This window comes from Lycorma delicatula, chromosome 13 (genome assembly GCF_047948215.1).
Source record: "Lycorma delicatula isolate Av1 chromosome 13, ASM4794821v1, whole genome shotgun sequence".
NCBI lineage: Eukaryota > Metazoa > Arthropoda > Insecta > Hemiptera > Fulgoridae > Lycorma > Lycorma delicatula.
Window position 1 is genome coordinate 11859485 of NC_134467.1, and position 24445 is coordinate 11883929.

General features: G+C 29.3%; 1 protein-coding gene across 2 annotated transcripts in view; it reads left to right on the forward strand.

The window, feature by feature from the left end:
- The window catches only part of LOC142333847 (transient receptor potential cation channel subfamily A member 1-like), a 40536-nt gene extending 16365 nt beyond the window's left edge, over positions 1-24171 (forward strand). Inside the window, exons 5-10 of one of the 2 annotated variants that reach the window (XM_075381407.1) lie at positions 4012-4233; positions 6421-6687; positions 9106-9435; positions 14887-15156; positions 17007-17257; positions 23582-24171. In XM_075381407.1, coding sequence (XP_075237522.1) covers positions 4012-4233; positions 6421-6687; positions 9106-9435; positions 14887-15156; positions 17007-17257; positions 23582-23864 — 1623 coding nt within the window. In that variant the 3' untranslated portion in view covers positions 23865-24171. The remainder of the gene's footprint in view (positions 1-4011; positions 4234-6420; positions 6688-9105; positions 9436-14886; positions 15157-17006; positions 17258-23581) is intronic. The other variant, XM_075381408.1, reaches the window with a different exon arrangement.
- The last annotated feature ends 274 nt before the right edge of the window (positions 24172-24445 follow it).

Genomic DNA, 24445 nt, shown 5'->3' on the forward strand with positions numbered 1-24445 from the left:
AACAAAAATATCATTCATAATTTATTCAACTTTAAAATTGAGAACCTCTATCACCGGGACACTGTTTCATTGAATGTCATTCACACCTTTACCTAAGCCCAGTTACCAAAACGTTTCAATTAACTGCTTAGGCCATTTGCAACTATTTCAAAATATTATGCAATCTATTTGCAAAAATGTCATTTATCACATAACATTTCTGTTGGAAATTTAGTATTGATCACCAACGAGAATACTTCACCGTTTATTGGAAGCAAAATATACATCCACATTATGCAAATTATCCACAACTATAGTTATCTTAGTTATCCTAACAAGTTGTCCACATTGTGCAAGTAACACATTATTCAGTTTCTGACAACCTAGTAGGGTTGTTGATTTAGATACTTTAATTTAATTTAATTTAGAAGACCTGTCCATAAATTATTTACTACCAATCTCTAATGATTGAGTTCATTATTTGCATACTTTATTGTTATTACAATTTCATTTAATTTATATCTCATAATATGATTGATTTGATATTTATATACTATTGCTATTGTAATTTCATTGATTTGTTTTCTCAAAATATGATATTGATATGTTCATAAATTTTGTATTATTGTTTATAACTTAAGCTGCATATTTATATTAACTAATTGTAATATCATGTTCATATTGCTCTTACTCTTAGACAGTCAGAAACTGGTTACTATACTACATACATGCACACATGCATGCAACATATACAAGGTGTGTTCAAAAAGTAACGAGAATTTTGAAATGTCACGGGTTGTATTAGTCAGATTCTCAGGATTTTTTCATTGTTGTATTGGTGAACATGTCTGAAAAGTATTTGTACATTTTTAGCCATTTTGGATGTTTAGTCTGTTGTCAGCTATCAAAAGGATAACACGTGTTTTGGTACGATCTGCGATTTTTTATTTGAATAAATAATAGATCAAAGAATTTGTATTAAATTTTGCTATAAGAATGGAATTAAGTGTAGCAATATTTTTAAAATGTTAAATATTGCTTTTTTTGAGTCTGCTATGACTGAAGCAAGGGTTTACAAATGGTATAAGCGTTTCCAAGAAGGTCGAAGATGTTGAAGATGATGAGCACCCCGAACGTCCCAGCATATCAACAACCAATGAAAACATAGAAAAAGTGAAAGAAATGATTATGAATGATCACCGAATCACAATCAGAGAAGTCGCTGATGATGTTTGGATATCGATTGGCTCGTGCCATGAAATGTTTTCCAATGTTTTGGGTATGAAACGTGTGATAGCAAATTTTTTTCCAAAATTGTTGAATTTCGAACAAAAACAGCGGCGAATGGAAGTTGCTCAGGAGTTGCTGAATGAAGTCAACAACGCTGCAGAACTACTGAAACATGTCATAACAGGTGTTGAAACATCGGTTTCCGGATATGATGTCAAAACTAAGGCTCAATCATCTCAGTGGAGGCATTCTGGATCACCAAGAATGAAAAAACTCGACAAGTACATCGAATGTGAAGGTTATGCTCACTGTGTTCTTCAATTTTAATGGCATAGTGCATCATAGGTCAAACGATCAATAAGGAGTATTACCTACAAGTTCAATACTGTTTGCGTGAAGCAATCTGAAAAAATGTCCGGATTTGTGATAAAACAATTCATGACTTTTGCACCACGATAATGCACCTGCTCACACTTTCTTTGCTTGTTTGTCAATTTTTAACCAAATATAATGATACCGTAGCCGCCACATTCGCCAGACATGGCCCCGTGTGACTTTTTTCTTTTCACAAATATAAAGAGAACCTTAAAGGGCCATTATTTTACAAGCATAGATGAGATTAAAAACGAATCGCTGTAAGAGCTAAACACTATTCCAAAGATCAAGTTCCAGAAGTATTTCAGGGATTGGAAAAAGCACTGGCATAAATGTATAATATCAAATGAGGACTATTTTGAAAGGGATAACATTAATGTAGATGAATAAACAAAATTCTTTCCAAAAAACAAAAATTCTCGTTACTTTTTGAACACACCTCGTACATACATACGCACAAAATTGTATGCATGAAAATCATTTGCACATAGTTCATCAGTGACATGAGTTGCTTATCAGACAGTCCACCTTCACTTCGATGAACCCTCACGAACAACACACTAGAAGAAATCCTAGATCTATATGATTATAGGTACAAGAGATTATTCATTCATTTATTTTCAATGTGTAACACATTCATCTAGATGTGATACAACATTAGAGATTATTTATTCAATCATTCAATGTATTGGTTGAAATATTTTACACATTAAGAAGACGCAAGTGAGCTTTATGACTATTATACATTATATAATTATTATTCTTCTATGTGTGAGATGTATACAAATACAATTTTAAGCCAAGAATAAATTCAACAACTTAATTGTAATCTTATATTTAACCGATATGCACATTTAAACTTTGTTTATTGTTCTGTAATACGGCATAATCTATGCAGCATTATATATTACATTATTTATTCATTGACTACATTATATAATACATTCATTTACAATTATATTGTTATATAACATACTGAGATTACAAGTCAAGCATTATCGTTATTTTCACACGATTACTATAACATTTCATTACAATATCAAAAAATCGTCATATGATTTTTGGCTAGCAATATGTTCAGATTCAGGTATCATTTCCTCCTTATTATTTTATAAATAAGGAAACTTCTTAATAAGCAAGATTGCCTTCTTCTTATTCATGTAGAGTACATAAGTTGTTACAATTCAGTTGGCTTAGTTAACAGCTGATAATAGGGAATATCAATGTTGCTACCGACTGTGAAATATGTGGAATCATATGTTTTTTAAACCATCAAAACATTAAGCCGTCTGAAATTCATTGGCAATTGGTTGCTGTATACGGTGATAATGTAATGATTGAAAAAAATGTCCGAAAACGGTATGAAAGGTTTAGAAATAACAGAATTAATGTGCACGATGAAGAACGTTGGGGTAGACCCTCGATAATCACCGAGGACTTGTTGAAATGCTTCGACGATGAAATCAGAAAAGATTGTTGCTCAACGATTGCCAAAACCTGGCCCTTATTTTTCCTGATGCTTCAAGAGCTGTTATTGTTTGTGCCATCCAAAATCGGGGACATGGGCAGCTGTCTAATGGCGTCGTCCTGCTGCACGATAATGCACGTCCACATGTTGCAAAGCCAACACGTGATTTACTGAGAACATGTGGATGGGAAATTTAGGATCACCCACCATATAGTCTGGACTTAGCTCCTGATTACCATTTGTTGGGAAATTGAAAGAATTTTTGAGTGGTAAGCAATTAATGGGTGATGATGAACTTAAAAATGCTGTTAATCAGTGGCTAAATGGACTGACAGCAGAAGAATATGATGAGGATATATTGTAATTGGTGTATTGCTATGATAAATGTCTTAATTCTTGTGGCGATTATATAGACAAGTAGTTTAAGGTATGTAGTTAAAAAGAAATAAAAAAAATATTTAATAAGTTTTCAGAATAATTTTTTTTACAATGAAAAGGTCTTTACTTTAGAGATAGCCTCTCATAATTCTAATATTGTTTAGTCCAAATTTTCACTTCATACAGTTAACATGTACATATTAAGTAAATTACACACATTCTTCAACAATGTAATGCAAATTAAATTAAAATGTGAAACATATTATGATCATTATAACTTTGAAAATATATTCTTTAAACGTAACTGATCATTTTAGTTACTACTAAATATGAACCAGCAAGGTTAATAGACAGAATAAATAAATAAGACCAAGGCAGTTTTTATTTGAACAGTGTAAAAGGTAAGGATATTTTCTATTCTGTGATGCGACAAAAGAAAAGATCACACTAAACCACCATATAAGTTTGTGGCTAGTAGAAGAGGTAATTTATATTTGTACTTATTGAATACATTCATTTGCAGGGCATATTTCATTTGAAAATTTTTTATTGTATATTCTAAATCGATTTTGATGTTTTAGGTAGGATATACACCTCTGCATAAAGCTGCATTTTCTGGTAACAAGGAATGTCTCAGTCTATTAATAAATAATGGTGGCAATTTGACTGCTGAAACAAATACTGGTTTAAGCGTTCTCGATGTAATATTCTCATATGTATCATGTCCTGTTGACTTCTTGATCAGTATATTAGATTCTAAAATTACAGTAACCGATGACCCCAATCACTATAATCAATTTCAGGTAAATAATTAAAAATGTAAATATTTTTTAACGTAATTATTTACAAAAATGTTTTTAAATCAACCGAATTTTTTTTTTATAAAAATTATTGCATTCTAATTTATGCATCTGTCCAGTTAAGTATTGAATAGTTACTTCTATTAACACTTTAACTTCTGCCAGTATAGATTAATATATTCATGACATCATATGTTATTCTAACATTCCCTTACTCTATTATTTGTGCTCTGTAGTCTGTTTTGTGTACAGGTTAAATTAAATTTATATCTTATCTTAAATTTATCATTTACACAACTACTTGGATGATATTTGGGAAAGAAATTTTTCAGTAAAGTCTAACCATTTTTCAATTAAAATTGCTTTAAATTTTTTTTATTTTATAACAGTCACAGTACCAATTGTAATTTTTCCATGTATATTGATCGTGTTTAAAATAGCTTAGATTCGAATAATTTTGCTCATTGAATTTCTACAAATATATTTGTTCTTATATTATAATTGTTTCAAATTTCTTTTAAAAACTGTCTGCTTATAATTGATATTATTTCATAAATAATTAATGAAGGAACTGTTAATAATTATAAATCCGTAAAAGATATTTTGTAGATTTTTAATTTTATTTCTTTAATGATACAAAAAGTACCTGAAAACTGTTTTTATAAGTTTTATGTAGATCATTTTTATAAAAAATTTATTTAGTATTGAATATGAAAGATTATGTGATATACTACTCTTGGCAGTCCATTACATAAGTAGGAATTTTAAAACAATATGGGTTTAATTTTAAAACCTGTTAATTGTCAATAACGTAATAAAAAAATAAATATAATAACATAGTAATAAAAAAACTATTTTAAAAATCTTTAAGAAATCTACCGCAGGAAGTGGTTGTATGTGTCTGTTCTTGTACTGTATTAGTATTTTTCTATGATTCAATTCTACTTTGACAATTTCTGCATTTTGAAATAAATTTTAAATAAATACTGTAAAATATAAATTTTTTATTCTGCATAAATGGACCTTTAAATTTGTAAAAATCTTTTTAAACTGTTCTGTATCACATTGACATGTTTGTTTAACGATGCATTTAGTTACCATATTTAGTTTTATAATTTTTGTTATGCTAAAAAAAAAAAAACGTAACGAGAGATTTCTATGTAGTAATAAACTTTAATCATTTAATTCTATATGCAAAAATGAGAGATTGGATGTTCTAATATTATAAATCCACAAAGGTTATCTTATTCAGAGCAAGTCCAATGTGACTCAGTCTAACTCTTCTCGCACTAAAAAATTCAGCCACCATTCTCTACTTCAGTGATCTAGATTTCTGAACAGTCATAGGAGGGGGGTCTACTTATCTTTGAACACCCACACTTGTTCTGAGCCTTGGTTGAAATGTTATAATGTTACGGTCAAATTTCATCACCTGTTACAAAACTGTTCACTCAGGGAGATTTCCATTTTCAAACTTTTTTCAGCATTTCATGGTACCATGAAACATAACATGTAATCTGATTGTCTGTAAAGTTATGTGATGCCCAAAGGATATAAAGCTTTCTAACTTGAAGGTGATCTCACAGAGTAACATGAACTGCTAATCCATTAATGCCAGAGAACACCTCTATTTGGTGGTAGGTCACATGCCTGTCTGTCTGAAACATTTTTCTTACTACAGCATACTTTCCCTCAGTCACAAATGAAAACAGTCGACCTAACCTTGGAACATCCTCAAGGCCAAAATTTCCTTTTTCAAACTTCCAGTACCACCTAAATAGTAGGCTGAGGTCAGTCCTCTCCGAGCATAGGAACCATTTCCTCTAATCACTGATCAACACTTAACCAATGCGCAAAATTGTCCAGTATTTATTTTTTTCTGTTTTCAGTGTAAATAAGACAAGATCATTTTGTACTTTAAATTAACAGCAATAAACATGATTTTAATTTTAATTTTGGGGTATGTTCTTCTCATACTGAAAATAAAAAATTAATGAAAAAACATAAATATTGCTAACAAATCTTGTGTGAAGTCACAATTGCATATAATTTTATTTTGTATGTGATTATTATTGTAGTATTTTGTATTTTATTATTATTATTGTAGTAGCAGTAATTGTTATTTTTTACACCTTAACTCACTTTGTAATAAAGAACAATTATAATGATTTGTTTTTCATTTTACTACAGATATCTCTCAATTTCAGTATCTTAAAATCAAAAAATCCTAAGGACAAACCTTTTTTAATGTATTTATTAAAAGAAAATGAAATAATTCTACATCCTTTAGTACAAGCATTCACATTATTAAAATGGAAGAAAATAAGGCCAATATTATCTGTGTTGGTGATTGTAAACATATATTTTGCAGTTTCGATATCATTATTTTTCTACAATCTTGTTCATGATCTTCAATTTGATGACTTTCTTAGTAAAACATTGGGATTTTCTTCGATAGTAAGTTACAGTTTTATAATTTATAATTTATTTTAAAAATCTTATCATAGAATATTATATACTTCTTTTAAATAAAAGTAATATTAAAAAAATAAAATTATTGGCTGGAGATCATGTTCTGTATAAAGATTATTATTTTAAACTTTCAATGGTAATTTTTTTTTTAACTACAGGAAGAGCAACTTAAAATTGAACTGAGTTGGCTTGAATTGCAGTTGTTTGAGTGCCACAACAATTAGGTTGCTCCATTGCATTACTAATAGCACCAATATGGTTGTGTATGTTACTATTCTTGTCAGTTTCAAACAGTTCATGGTTCAGTTCAGTATAGTTGTGTTACTCTATAGCACCTTATTATATAATCAAGAAAAAGGTTGCTATAATGAAAGCTTATTGCTTTCTGGATCTTTTGAAGAATTGCATCAAATATTCATGGAAACGTTTTTGAATGCCAGTATTCCAGAAAAGAGTAGCATACACATTTGGTTAAAAAAGCACAAACAATGCGGTCAGTTTGACCTTGCTGGCAAAATGAAGTAGGTGATCTGTTAGGACTCCAGGGGTTGTAGCCGATATTCAAATAAGAATTTCTACCTGTCTGAAACAATCTACCCTGAAGTTATCACAACAAAGCAGTATAAAATACACAACTTGTAAGTTTCTTCATGATTTAATTTTAAACTTTATTGTGCAATAACTTATTAGAACAGACCAATCGAAACATCTTAAACTCTTCTCTTTCAATACCTGTAATAGGGATTCTTGTAATTTTTGAAATATTTCTATCAATTACTTTTAAATATTTATTTTATTTATTTTTTATAATTAAGTTCATTTTTTGATATATAAGTTCAAAATAACAAAGTATACAATGAAACACTATTGAAAGAAAGCATCTTTAAGGATTTTTATAAATACAAAGGTATTATGTAAAAGCTAGAATTTAGTGGAAAGTTGCGAAGTATACAAATGCACTACTATCAAGTCTTGAGTGCTGGGCTGAAAATCTACTAAATATTTTTAAATTGTCAGTTGCAGCATACTATTGAATCATATCATAAATTTTTCAATAAATTCTTTGTAGAATAGATTTTTTTTAAATTTATATCCTGTAAAAAAAATGTATGAGGTTTGTTAAAAAATAATAAGAAAAATTTAAATTTTTATCAAAAAGAATTTACCGATATTGTACCCTTAAAGTAGTTTCCTAGAGATGCGACACATTTATGACAGTATTTCTTCCAATCCTCAAAATATTTGTGAAAAGTATTTTTTGGTATAGCCTTTTAGATTCACTTAGTGATTTTTTTTCTTTATTTCATCTATTGTCACAAACTGTTGTTATTTTAACGTTTTCTTTAACGGTAGAAACAAGAAAAAGTTACAGGGTGCCATGTCTGGAGAATACACAGGCATCAGTATGGTATTATTTTTGAGTAAACAGTCATGAATTAATAGTGAAATGTGAGTTGGCTCTTATCGTAGTGCAAAAGCTAGTAATTTTTTTGACTACATTTGTGGTCTTCTTCATTAGATTGCCTCGTATAAATGGTGTAAAACTGCTGAATAATATTATTTTTTGACTGTCAAATGTTTAAGAATTCACAATAAACAATACCATTTTGTTAAAAAAATAATGAGAACTTTAAAATTCTTTATTTAAGTCAATGATTCTAACTAAAGGGTGCACGCACCTTATTTCATTCAGACAGGGTAGCGGCGAAGTGGACACTAAATACTTTTTTACACTTTAAATATTATTTATTTAATTCTACCATTCACCTGTGACGTCACACAACATAGCAGAAGACTACAGCAGCTGTATGTCAGTGCTACACTAGTACAAATAACAACAAAATAACTAACAAACACAGTAACAGAACCTAAATAACTAATACCAAAAGTTGAGTTTCACAGGATCCCGCATCATCAGTCAGTATACAATTCGAAAATTACATTAAACAAAAATAAATAAATAAAAATTAAAAATTTAGAAAACTGGAATAATTATTCCAGTTGGTTAAGTTATGTTGTTCAAGTTTTGTGGTTGTTATTTTTTCTAAATTTTAAATTTAAAAAATTCTTTTTTTTAATTTTTTTAGCAAAAAATTTCAAATAACGGTTTTTTCCTCACAATCTTTGGGAACAGTTTTTTTTTGTGATTTATATTTGAGATGAAGTTTAGAAAAAAAATTTTAGGGAGAAGAATTAACATAAATAAATTTTTAAACAATTTTTACTAAAACCTTATTTAAATGTTTGCTTAGGGTTTCATTATTAATATAATGAAACACCTCCAGCCAGTTGTAAGTGGAATAAATAAATTGTTAATGAAATGTAATAGAAATGATGTTAATGGTGAAATTAATTTTAAGATAGAATAGCATAATTAAATTATTCATTTTTTTTATTTTAAAGACATGGAAGATATTTTGGATTTATTCTACGCTTGCTTCTGGCCTGATAATATTGGTATTTTCAGTTTTTGAATTATTGTCATTGGGCCCGAGTTGTTATAAAAGATTTAAATCTTGGCTGAATTTATTGAGTTCACTACTATCAATGGTTTTGATACTTATCGCAATAAATTTAGATGATAGTCATTTACCATTAATTGATTGTATTTGTTACATCGGTTCTGTCATCGTTCTATACACATGGGCCCAAATTATGTTTTTATTTGAACGGTTTCCAGCATCAGGAATTTATGGACTTATGTTTTGGGCAGTTCTTGCTGATATTCTTAAGGTATGTATAATAATTATTTTAATTAAGTTAAACATGTTATATATTATTTTTCAAAAGTTTATATTTTTTTTTTGCGGGGAAGGGATGAGGCAGGATTTTTTTTACAGCTGATATCAATACTTGACAGAATGAAGTATGAAAATTTGGTACTTGCATGTTAACGCCACCGCAGCTACAGCTTTATTTAAAAACAAAGTAGTCAATCGGATTTCGGTGGAAAATGGGCCGATATAGAGTTTAACATAGATTCAAAACAGTCTCTTTATTCGTTTTAATAAATGGTTATTTATATTTATTTATTTTATAAATATAATTTAACCAAACTTAACCTACACTCGCTTCGCTCGCTAACCTTGACTAATTAACACCGTAATTTGTTGAGTATTTATTTATTAAATTCAGTAATTATTGCAATTATTTATTATTTAAATAATCAAAACACTCCTAATCCGATTGACTACTTTGTTTTTAAATAAAGCTGTAGCTGCGGTGGCGTTAATACGTAAGTACTGAAAATTATTTCTTTGAGAAAAAATGCATTATGCTAGACTGATATTTGAACCTAGAATCTTTTAGATGAAATACAAAAATATGAAACACTACACTACGGAGGACAACATCATTAGATTATATAATAATTAAAAATATTATTTTTATTCTTAAATAACATTTTTTTAAAGTTTAAGAATGTATAGTTTCTCAGAATTCTTTATACAATATTATCATCACTAAAATAATGTATCTGAGAACCAGTCAATATGAAACATCTGGTTCCGATGTAACCAGATTAAATTGGACCCATTACATTATGTGATGTTTGTATTTCATGTGTTACCTATCTCAGTGCTTGCATAATGGATTAAATTACAAGGTCTGATAAAAAGTGAGAACTTTTTAATTCTGCTGACTATGTCTTTTCGACCGAGTTTGCTTTTTCCTAAATAATGGTAGCACTGTCTATAATGTACATTAATATATTTGAAGTGATGAATATGTCAGAAGGATTTTGGGAAGATATTATGTCGAAACCATTTCAAGAACGCTTTGAAGATGTTAAAGGAATAAAAGAATTGGAAATCCTAACACATCAAGTGGTGAAAATATCAATAAAATATAGGACATTATGATCAGTAACAGACGAATCATAACACTAGTAACAATTTTTTTTTTTTGTTAAAATTATGATTTTTAACTAATTTTGAGGGGCTGAATTCAAAACTGTTAGAAATTGTGTAATATATTACACGATACATGTGATTTATCTACCAATAAATGCATAATTACAAATCAATATTTTAGTAAAAATATTATTTATATGTATTCATTTAAAATTTGATGAAATCTACAAAATTTTTATTTATCCCAACAAAGATAAATTGAAATGCTTTACTACAATTTTAAAGTAACAATTTCTAAAAGTCTGAATCACAGGAAATGTCTTTAAAATAAGTTTTTAAAAGATTAAATCATTGGAATTGTCTTACCTTTAATTTTTAAAATATGTTGACAAACTTTTTTGCTTGTACGATGTTTGATCAATTTCTCTAAACAAAAACCAATAACAGTCACCCGTCATTCTGGAATCCCATCTTCCTTGGTACCGATGCTTCATGGCCAAAATACCCTGATGGAAACACTCTCCTTGCTCATCACTGACAGGGCCCAAATTTTCAGGAAAAATGTTTAGATGGGAATGTAGGAAATGAATTTTTAATGAAATCCTACATCCTAAATGTTTGTAGTTTTCTGATAGCTTATTAACCAAAAATACATAGTTTGTATCTTTTCTGTTGCTTAAACAACCACCAATAATGTCTTTGAAAGATTTCCATGCAGCTAGTTTACATTCACTAAGTTTATTGCCAAAAATTGAGTCCTTAAGCATTTTCTTAATTAGCTGACTGATAAATATACTTTCCTTCAGCTTACCAAATTAGAAAAACTTACTTTTAAATGATTACATCCTGGTCAATCTTTGTCTAGTGCCTCTATGAAATTTTTATGAATCCATGTTTTATGTAAAGTAGTGACAGTATGACTTTACCGTCCTCAAATAATGATAAATGCTTTACATTTTTTTCACTGGCCACAAAATTCTGTCACAATGGTTGCTTCTTTACTTGGTAATACTTTTTTATCAGGACTATTCCAAAGACAAAGAAAACAACAATATTTTCTAAACCCTCCTTGTAAACCAAGAAGTAACACGACAACTTTCAGATCAATGTAAACTTGTCACATATGGTCTTTGTATTTTATTGTTTCTAATTGTGATACCACAGTTTCATACATTTCTTTCATGTCGACTGCATGATCTAATGGAATGGATGGCTGTTTGTTACCATTACGCAATAAAATTGCTTTCACGTTACCTTCAGAAGAGTCAATAAAAAGACACCATTCTTCAGCAATATGCTGAATTCCCAGCTCTTTCATTGACATCAGAACAAACGCACAATGAATTTTTCTTAGTAAAATAAGTTGAAGGACTTTTATTTTGTGTTCTAAACATAGTAACTTGTTTTTTCCACTAAAAGATTCTGCTGTTGCAGTCTAGACCCCAGAAGTTCAGCTTGCTGCTTTTCTATTTTTAAATCGTAAACTAAACCATTAAGTTAATGTTGAATTAAATGAAGAGGTTTCTCAACAGATACAGGAAGATATTCTTCAACATACTCTACATAATATGCTTTATTTTCAGATTGTCCTAGCAGTGTCAGATTAGAGGGTAATACAGGTACAGGTAACTCCTCTCCATGTGGTACCAGCTTTAGAGCTGAGGATACATCTGCATATTTTATGAATTTTCTAATTTTGAATGAAACTCCAAATATATTTGTCATACAAAAGTAGCAGTCGTTAGGTTCGTGCCAAACCACAGCAAATGGCACAGCTCATCATTTCCCCTTCAACCATTCAATTAGAGTTATTGAGTACGATATTCAAATAACATGAGGTGCACAGATTTTATCTTGATCCCCAAGTGCACAATTCAGAAATAATCTTTCTTTGAGATTTAGACGTAAATCCTACCACATACATAACAAAAATTGTCTGAATGATTCTAACATCCACAAACTTTTGCAGAAACCATGTTGTAGCCAATAAAAACGAGAAAAATCACTTCTGTATTATAAAGGATTGATGAAAACATAGCAGAACACTAATAACTCGGTGAAACACAACACCCAGTATAGACAAATTAAGCTAGACTGAATGAGATTTTAAGTTCTGTAGTAGGCAACAACAGATATCTCTGTATGATGTCATCATACAGACATGTTTGCATCTATTTCTCATGATATAGTGTATTATATTTATTTATTTTTTCGTTATTAAGCATGTATGCATATTGTTTAAAAGTAAAAATACAGAAATTATTCTTAATTGTAACCAGTAATTGATCAAAATGAGTTTATTAAAAAATATTTTACAAATTAATGATTTATGATTTTACACAATTCAATACTGTGTTTGAAATCAGCACCTAAATTGCAGTGAGAAAATTTGTATAACATGTTAGATATAAATTTTGTGTTGATTAGTGATAATTAGAAAAGATTCTAAACAGGTGGAATCTCTTATGGCTAATGTGAAATAATCATTTGTATGAAATGAGTAGTAGCAAAATTTGTTCCAAAAATGTTGAATTTTCAACAAAAGTGACCTCGGAGAACAATCATAAGCTGATATCTCTGATGACTTAAAATTATTCGGTACTTACATATTAACGCCACCGCAGCTACAGCTTTATTTAAAAACAAAGTAGTCAATCGGATTTCGGTGGAAAATGAACAGTCTATTTATTAATTTTAATAAATGGTTGTGGTTATTTATTTTATAAATATAATTTAACCAAACTTAACCTACGCTCGCTTTGCTCGCTAACCTTGACTAATTAACAAGAGTGTTTTGATTATTTAAATAATAAATAATTGCAATAATTACTTAATTTATTAAATAAATACTCAAAAAATTACGGTGTTAATTAGTCAAAGTTAGCAAGCGTAGGTTAAGTTTGGTTAAATTATATTTATAACATAAATAAATATAAATAACCATTTATTAAAATTAATAAAGATACTGTTCATTTTTCACCGAAATCCGATTGACTACTTTGTTTTTAAATAAAGCTGTAGCTACGGTGGCTACGTACGTACCAATTACTCAAACATGTCATTATAGGTGATGAAGCATGGAGGTACATATGGTGATGGTACTGAAATGAAGGTCCAATCATTGCAATGGAAGTTTCCTTAAGCACCAAAAAAATGATACAAGATCAGAAAAAGCAAGCAGAGTTTGATTTAGTGTTAAGGTTTGATTTACTGTTTTATTTTTCAATTACTACGATGTCATCCAGTATAAATTCTTACAACAAGGTTGTATGGCTGACAAACAGTTTTACACTGTTTATGTGATGCAATCCAAAGAATACTACCACAAATGTATAATCAAACAATTCTTAGATTTTGCATCACAATATCGCTCCAGCTCATACTTCAATGTTATTAATTCATGTTTATCTAGCCAAAGATAATAACCGTAATAACATGCCAAAGCTTATGTTATCCAAAAATGAGATCCTGTAACTTTTTCTCATTATTTTTTTATTACACCTCATATATACTTTCAAAGAGAAGAAAAATTTGGCCATCTTTACTTACGGGTTGACACATTTATAACAAATTTTGTTCTTTATGTTTGAAGAATTGTTGTATTACTGAAATGTGGAGTATTATGTTAAATTTGCCAAATTTCAAAATATTTCAGTGTGGAAAAATGTGTCTTTAACATTAGATAAATGTCTACTCTGTCTTGTATAGGTTGTATCATTTTGTTATAATTGCCTATTAAATTTACAAGGATTGTCTCATCGATCAGTAGGTTATACAAAGAAATATTTAGGGAAATCCATAAATAAAGAATATATATTAGAAGAACTTTTTTGGTGTTTAGTAGTCCAAAACTTTTCCTTTTTTTTTGTAAGAAATTACCTTGGTAATCGTCATATCTATCCATACATTAAGAATACATCCGTTCAAGACAAAGCTTTGGTTTTTTATGAATATTCATACAGTTTAGACTGTAGTTTATTAATTTGTTTATCTGATGACAAATGCTATGAACACAATTTTTTTTAATTATTTATTAATTCATATGATATTCAATTATGAAGAGCAAGCAGCTATCTTGATTCAGGCCCTATTAACAGTCATGTCCCTTGTTCATACACTGAGCACCTGTAGCTTGATATATTGATGCAATCTCCGTTTTTGGATATATTGTTAATTAAAATTCAACTGGTTCAGAAAGATATTCAGCAAAAATATAAAAGAGCTATTAGCAATTAGTTTTTCTGTTGCTTGTTATGTTATTATTTACAATATTAATAATTATTATTAAATTTAATACGTGATATTCCTTTTTTTCTTTATCTTTTTTTTTTAGGTATTAACATCATGTATTTGCCTCATCATTGGTTTTGTCTTCTGTTTTTGTATTCAATATCCAAATCATAATCTGTTTCACAATCCATTTTATTCATTTCTTAAAACAACAATTATGATGGCAGGAGAATTTGAATACTCAGATTTATTTGAACTCGGCTTTTTCAGAACCGACCTGTACGCAACTACTGTAATTTTAATATTATTTGTTTTTTTATCATCTATAGTTTTAATGAATCTTATGGTAGGTGTAGCAGTCAGTGAATTGCAGGTAAGTTCACTCTCTTCTTTTTTTGACTTTTTTTTTAGATTATGACGTGATATTTGATGCAATAAAAGTTTTTTAGTATGAACTACTCGGAGGTGTAAATAAGTAATAATATTTTATTTTCTTTCTTTTGCTTTTTGGTTTTCCTGGTCATTATTATTAGGTGTCTCTGATCTTGGCTCATAAAAACAAAAATTCTTAACCTATTTAGTTCAATGACTTGTCCCCTTCAGATGTAACACATTTATTCCAGCGATGTTTTCGTTGTTGGAAGCGTTTTTCAAACTCATTTTTAGTGAAGATTATAAGTACTCTTGCCAATTTGTTTTTTTGCTCTCTTTCTTGTCTTCAAATCTCTCTTTCCTTTAAGTGAAATTTCAAGCTTAAGAAAGAGCCAAAAATCTCAGGGAACCATATCAAGTGAATAAGGAGCTCGCGGAAATTGTTCAATGCAGTTTTCTACTAAGAATCTGTGGATAAGTTATGATGTATGGACTAGAGCATTATTGTGATGAATTTTCATTATCGTATGATTAGGGTCATACTGACAGTCTTTTTTTATTATCAAGGTATAGTTCAACATGAGAATGCTCCTCGAGGATACACTGTCAATAAAAAGGCAAAACACTGGATCGAAAAGTAGTGAAGTGTTGAAATTTGATGCGAATTTTCCATTTTTAATTATTCTTTAAGAATTCAATCAATCCACAGCATTATTGGTGATCGCTTTTTAGAGATGTAACAATTTATTTTTTTATAAATATTTCCAAAAATAGGATATATATATATATAGGAAAAAAATATATATATAATACTTTTTTAGCCTCTGCAAAGTACAGAATTGGAGAACACTCTTACCTTTACATTTTTATGTTCATCAAAATGTTTTCAGGCCTTAGCCCATCTTCAGTGATATTTTTTATTTTAATAAATTCTTAATTTGTTTACATTTACACATTAATTTTAGCTTTTTACATTTTATTTTGTAAAAATTGTTTGTTAATAAAATTTAAAAAATTCAGAACAAATATTTGTTCAGTCAAGAGAATGAAAAAGTATTGCAATAACTATTAATTTATCAATATCTTATCTTTGTATGCTAACTTAAATAATTTTAGTTAGAATGTTCCCATCAAATTCTGTTTGTAGATTTATAAGGCTCCATCAAAATACACCTGCCACTGACAAACAAAATAGAGAAAATAGGGGACTTGATCTCTGTGTGTATGATATTGCTAACAAAGTCAAGCTTAACCAACCCACCCTCTACTGCCAACCTAAAAGTAAATAAACTTTTTATTTGTAAAAATTAAATACCAGTTTTTAATCTAAAGAAGCCATGTTGTAGTACAGAAAAGTTTAATATTTTAATTAAGATTCAATTCAGAGTTACAGGATAGTACTCTCACACTTCAATGACTGAATAATCTCATATGTTTTATGTCATTGTTTTACATTTTTTCTATTTTATTTTATCACTGCAAATTTATTATAATTTCAATTTTGACTATTTAAATTGTATTAGAGCTGAGTTATGAAGGGAATATGAAGTAAAAGCTTTATAGCATCATGAGAGACGGATGCTGAGTCTGACTAGAATTTGAACCTGGGACGTGGATATTTTTAACGTGTAATTTTCTGTAAGCCATGTAAGTTTTTTCCAAATAAATTAAAATTCATGATAATAATGTAGCAAAGAACAAGTTTTAATATAGCAAGATATAATTAATCAGTTTTTGCCATCAAGCGGTTAGTTAAGGTATAATGTTTTAAATATAAGTTTTTTTCAATGATGAATATTTAGTTAAATATAAAAAGTTGATATATTTAAAATCAATCTTATTTTTTTGTAGGATCTGCAAAAGAGAAGTCACATTAAATTTTTAAGAAAAGAAATTGAATTTATTACGCATACTGAAAGATTTATTACTAGATCATTAAGAAGAACATTTATTTATAAAATACTAATAGATAAATATAAGGTACCTTCAAAATTATTAATATTGATGAACGATTCTGATAACTTAGTTAAACTTCCTGATACTCTTTTGAAAACAATTTTTAATATTGCAAAGAAAAACAAAAATAAACAGAAAACTTCCTAGTAAGTATATTTTTAATTTTACTTTAATATTAATATTTTCTTATTTTTTTATCATGTCAAAAACATTTTTTTATTTTCTTAATTTAAGATTGAAACTGAATTTATATATATATATATATATATATATATATATATATATATATATATATAAAATTATAAAATTAAATATATATATATATATATATATATATATATTTTTTTTTTGTTTATTGATCATTAGTGATGAACAAAAGTAAACAATTATTGAACTGCTAATAAAAGTGAACGTAATTGGTGGTAAGTGATTGTGGTTGTGTGAACATATTGAAAGTTAACACTGATTTACTAACGTACTAAAATGTTACAGTTGAAATGAAACTTCAGCAATAATTTTTACTATATGAGTTGACAATTCTTAAAAAGTTATGACATATAAAAACCTTAGCATTCTAATCACATATGAACAACAAAGCAGATTACTGTAAATGGAGAAATTGCATGCACTCAAGTTTAAGGTTTATAAAAAACAAATTATTCACCCAGTTTTGAAATAAATCACATAAAAATCTACATAATTCTATTCTGCATTTGCGATTATTGAACTTATACTTTTCACTAAATTTTTTATGGTATGTTTTTGCTGTAAGAACGGAAAAGACCGTTTTTTAATCTTCTATAGCATCGCTTGACTTTAATCTATCGCTATTAAACAACTCTTCATTGATCCCTCTCAAACTTTTATGCAAGGTAGTCAGCCCATTCTATATTTATCACTCCTTACATTTCAAAATTATATCTTTAATCATTTATTAGCCGTTATTCAACTTGTAAAACCATTCTACAGAGAGATCTAATAGTCATGCACATCAAAATTAAAGTGTCTATAAATAGTAGTATAGTTGAAAAATTTCTATCAACTACCGCAAGGTAGCACCATGGTATTAGCAATAACAAACCTAGGCCCCATTGTGATGTGTGTTGATCATACAACACTTGCAATAGTGCTTGGTAAACATGTCGTTTTCCCAAAACGAGTTTTCATTGTTGAATATTATTTTTCTAGTTGTTCTTATGCACATGTTGTAGACTAATTTTGTGGGAAATATCCATATGTGGCAGTGCCTAACAATTCGACCATAGCAAGATTAATCACTCGTTTTAGAGAATGCGGATCAGTTAAAGACAAGAAGAGAACCAGGGGACCAGCCATTTTGACTGATGCTTAACCGGCTGAGGTTAACAATGTGATGCAGCATTTGCTTTGAAAAAGCTTGAGGAGACTATCAGTGCACTCTCACATTTCATATGGAAGTGCTCAGAAAGTGATGAAGCGGTTACACTTTTGTGCATATCATGTTTGCAGTACCCAGAAATTGAAGAAGCTGTACTGTATATGGTTTCAATCATTTGTTGACAACCATAGAATCACAGAGCTTGACCGTATCAAGCACGGCAAGCATGAGGCATGGTTTCACCGTAGCCTTTGCTACGTGAACAGTCAAAACACTAAAATTCTGTAGACTGAAAATCCACATGTGTTACACATGAAAACCCCTTACACACTCTGAAAAAAAGAGTGTGGTCTGCCATATCACATTGTTGAATATTGGGACCCATTTTGAGCATATGTTGTGAAAATAAATAAATCTTTAAGTATTATTTCTTAATATCTTATTTTTTTATTACTTTGATGTAGGCGACTTTTGAATCTCTTTGAATTTTTGTAAAAATAGAATGGTTGTAAATTTTGTAAAAATATACAACACAGAAACATGAATAAGTTTCATTAGCAATTATCATCTGCACTGTAAGCCAGAGGAACTAGTATATTTATAAATAAATTACTAAAAGAAAGGTAAGTAGAATAAAATGAGAGATCCAAGGCAATCTCTACTTCATTTTAATTAGTAGTATAGTGTATTCAATTTGTAATAAAAAACTGTATGACAACTGTATACCTACAGGCAAGCAACTGAAGGAGAGGACTAACCTTCTCTTACAATTTTTCCCTCTTGGCAGCTCAATTAAAAAAAATTATTTTGTTGTATATAAATATCCAAAAAGATTTTGGTTAGCAATAATGATAATAAAATTTATGATGTTCATAAATTTAGAATTATAACAAATTCGTGTTTCAGTCTAGTACAGTTAAAAATAAAATTGTTTTATAAATTGAATAACAGCTCATAAAAATGGTTAGTATAATGTTATAAGAAACATTACGTATGCTCATAAATGGATAGTTATGTTTTTGTTAGGGTAACTATTAAGAGCAATGCATTATTCATTTAATTTTTCATGAAAAATATTTTTTCTAAAAATTTCGGTGAACAAATCATAAAAATGTAGAAATTTTATGGGTAAAATAGTCTTTACTAAGACTATATATTACTAATATATATACTATACTATATATATACTATATATACTATATACTATACTATATATATACTATTTTTAGATTAATAAAAGTTTTAGATGAAAGTGTTTAGTTTACTAAGATTCTGGTGAAAATAAATACTTTATTCAGTTCAGAACAGTTATATTAATATGATTTCTAAATCGCAACAAATGATCATGGATAACAAAAGAAAAAACTGCTCCAACATAAGGATTAAAAAAATTGAGGACAAACATGATCAAAACAAAGTACAAAATTAAAGAATATAAAAGAGAAGATATTTGGTAACAGGACTAAACTCTGTGTTTGAGATCAAATTTCTTCCTTGCCTTTTATTCGAAAAAGCCTGAATTTGAATTGTAATCATGCTAGCATTTTTCATTTGCTACAGATTTTATGTATCGTTCTTTGTATCATGCGTTTATTTTATGTATCATGCACAGGCCTTAAGGCTTAGGGTAGTAAATAAATTCATTAAAAAAAAAATAATAACACATATGCAAGGATTTGAAGATAAATAAATAAATTCAATATAGAATAAAGTAATAGATTTTTTAAGACATTAACTCAAAAATATCTGAGTACATATTTGTATACTTATTAAACAAGTACATATTCTGTTTAGATTTACCTAATTAGTATTATTTTGATATTCATCAACAGAGTAGTCATTTCAATAGAGAATCTTTTGATTTTTTTTTAAATAGATGACTCAGAAGATATCTTTTAGATTGTTTATTAGCAGTGAAAATTTAATAAATTCCTTTATTACATGATAAAATCTGTTATTATATTGTGAATATGATTCTACTATATGATTTAGTATAACTGTACATTATTATTTACTTTTAGTTTTTATTTATTCTAGATTCAGTGCTATCAGACAATTTTCACATAATGAAAACTTGTTCTGATTTTTTTAAACAGTGCTAAGACGTTATATATTAGACTAGCCAGACTGTCTAACCAGAACCTGGACCCTCATAGTTCAGGTCTCTCCTCTTCCAGACTGCCGACACACCCCTCTGCTGGAGGGCTGCTCTCCCTGGCCCTAACCTACCCTCTCCAGATATGCCTTATGCTTATTCTTCACAATCCGCATCCCCTGCACACATCTTGAGAGTCCTCCATATCATCATCGGGGAACTCTGACCCACTCACTCTTGCACATGAGCAGGGCAAAGCACCCTAGACATAGAGGCTGCCTCCATGGCCTTGAACGTCACCACATTTTATATCCACTATTTTTTCCCCTTATATACACAATCTATAAAATATGGCGTCTTTTATCTCCTTACCTTTCCCATCATTTTAAGGCCATGCCTCCACCAAACCCATACGTAATATAATTAAATATATAATACTATGTTACTACAATATTACACGATACATAATCACGACAATGCTGTACAACTGGATAATACCACAATACCATGTAACAATACTACAAAACAATGCTATACTGTACATGCTAAGAAATACATAACCTTACTGTAGCACTCGGTAATATCCTCGTACCCATATAAAATACATATACAACAACACTATATAATAATACAACAACACTACCCTAATACCACACTACAAAATTAAACAGCCCATAATCATACATAGGACAATACAGTACAACATGTTAACATAATTTACAAAATACACAATAAAATAACAATACTACAGTACTATAATACTACATGATGCGTAATAATAATTGCAACAGTGCTGTATAACAGGATAAAACCAAAATACAATGTACCAATATTAAAATACAATTTTACACTGCAATCGCTAAGAAATACATAATGTTACTGTTCCACATGGTAGTACCCTTGTTCCTGGTATGGCGGTGCATTTCCCCTACCAAGCCATCAAAAACAGAACAATACTACACTATTATAATACTAAACATAATAATACTGCACAATACATAATAATAAACATAACAATACTACAAACATGGAAACATAATTATTACCAAAAATGTCGAGGTCGTGCACTCACCAAACCCATACTAAATACAATGCAACAACTACAATACTACAACACTACCCAATACCTCATAATACTTGGCGTTACTTTACATGACAATATACAATGTACCAAAACAATACTATATCTTAATTAAACATATCTACTCTGCTATATTGTAAAAAAAATGATAATATATAATCTATACACTATGTGATACAGTACCATACAAGATACTCTACACACAGCAAAACAATAGCAATAGCATCCTGATACATCATGATAGGGAACTCGCTGGTACATCCTGTCGCATAAGATTTTACTTGAAACAAGGCAATACAGATCGACCTAGCACACTTTTCTTTTAGTGAACTTCCTTTTCCGCCTTTTGTTTCAATATGGTATGCACCAGTTTGACCACTTTTTCCCAGCCTTTCTTGCTCCTTGCCATGTGCTCGACCACAATGCCCGGTGTGATATTAACCGATAGTCTGTTTTTCTCAGCTTCCCACCTGTCACACTCGAACCAGGTATGTTCTATAGTATCTTCGGCGCAGTATCTGCAGATCACTGATGCCCTGCATTTGAATCTTTTCAGGTAGCTGCCAAAGTCACCTTGGCCATATAGTAATTGGGTAGGATGGAAATTGACTTCCCCGTGTCTCCACCCCACTCAATACTTCACTGCAGGAATCAGACGCCAAGTCCAACTTCTCTTCTCGCTTGTCTCCCATCTCATCTGCCAGCTGTCCATGATTCTATCTCTCGCTTCCACCTTCAACATCCCATCAAAGCAGAGACCCCAATCTCATTTTAAAAAAATAAGTTTTCAACCTTATTATTATGATTATTTCAAACGGTTTAAGAAGTAATATCACATAATTTTATAGTTATTTTTGTTAGACTGAAATTTAAAAAAAGTTCTACCCCAAATGGTTTTTCACATCTATTGTGTGAAGGGGTGGGCAGATTTTAATTTTCTTTTCACCAAAATTCATTATCTTTTTCAGGTTGTCAGTTAATGTAAATGTTTCAATTGACAAAATGTCAATGGAACCAACTAAAAATCTTATTTTTAGTTGGGGTAGGTGTAGTAGAAAGGGTGGGTTCCAGCCCTTTAAAAATAATTTTAAAAAGGTTCATCCCAAGAATGGTGTATACGCCTGCAAACAGAAATACGATTGGACTGATAGCTGTTGAATAATAAATATGGTAACTTTTCAAATGATCACCCAGTATATTATCCACAACACCAAAATTCAAAAATCATGTGGACACCATATGACTTCCTTGTATGCCTATTAAATTACATATACACATTTTTATAAAATGGAAAGTACATAAAATTTTATTTCATTAATAACTTCTGATATTTTTTCATTATTTTTTTTTTTTGTATTATTGAATTATTATTTATTGTCAAATTTTTTTTACAATCATAGGTTAATAATTATTAATAAATCAATACATTTAAATTAAAAAAAAAGGAGATAAAGTTGGATTTGAACCGATGTGCCTTTCCCTTGTAAGATGCAAATATTTCTTTAATTAAAATTTTATTTGATTTTACCTCTGGAACTAATGAAAATAAGTACCACTTATGATATATTTTTGAAAAGCTCTCAATGAGGGCTTATTACTGCAGTTAACAAAAACTCCAAAATCCAATTTTTTGGGGATTTTGGGCCTTTTTGAACACTTTTAGTCCAGTGAATTGCAATCAAAAGGGAAGGTGCACAACTAGATGTTACAACAGTCCTAAATCCAAAATTTCAACATCCTACGGCTAATCGTTTTTGAGTTATGTGAGATATATAAGACATACAGATGTCATGCCAAAACCAGTCAAAATGGATTCAGGGATGATGAAAATGGATATTTCCATTGAATTCTAAAATCCAAATTTTCACGATCATAACATTTCCTTTTAGAAGGAAGTAAAAAAAAAAATTAATAAAAAATAATTTATTTTGTTGCAGTAAACGGACAAAACTGGGACGAGGAAAAAAGAGTGACTTAAAATGTATGTTAAAGTACGTAATTGATAAACTGAAAGAATTTGATCCAAGACTGAGTGATGATGAAATTCCTGGTACTGAATTTGATTATGAAACTTATCTTCAATTAAGAAGGCAAAGCCAACTGAAAAGGGAAACCACTATTGCTGTTGAAACTGAGAAAACTAGTCATGAAGCTGAAAATAGAATTAAATCTAACAATCATCTCAATGCAGAGTTTTGGCCAAGAAGTGTGTCATTTTAATATTGCAAATCTCTTGTACTAAGTTAAAATTAAGGACTTTGTAGCTATAAATAAACCGCTGTCGGATTATTTTCATAAAAACTGAATTTTTTAATGTTGCTGCTGGGTAATCCCTAAGGGTTTCTAATACTTTCTGCATCGTGGAAAGGGAACTGTGAGAAAGACCAATTTCAATGCAGTTATTTTAATTAATTGTTGGCCTTAATGAATGCAGCTGCATTCGTAAACACTAATAAACTGAAAATTTATTTGAGTAACTCTGCTTAATTAGAGAAAAATATAGAAAGTAAGTAATTAATGAAATAGGTTCTGTTTTGTTGAATATGTATTTTTTAAATAGAAGACTTCCATTCACATTTCATTTAGCATAGAAAATATACACATTTTTTTCTTTGTATCAAGCAAGAAATACCAGTATATAGAAGAAATTGAAATGTGAAGAAAAAATATTTAACCCTTACACTTGTTATTCAACGATAACTTGTGGTGTGAAATAGTATTTAATTCAACTTTTAGCCCACTGCCATTAAATTGTTGTCCCTTCGTTGCTTTACTTCTAGTTTTTTGTTAACAAACAAGAT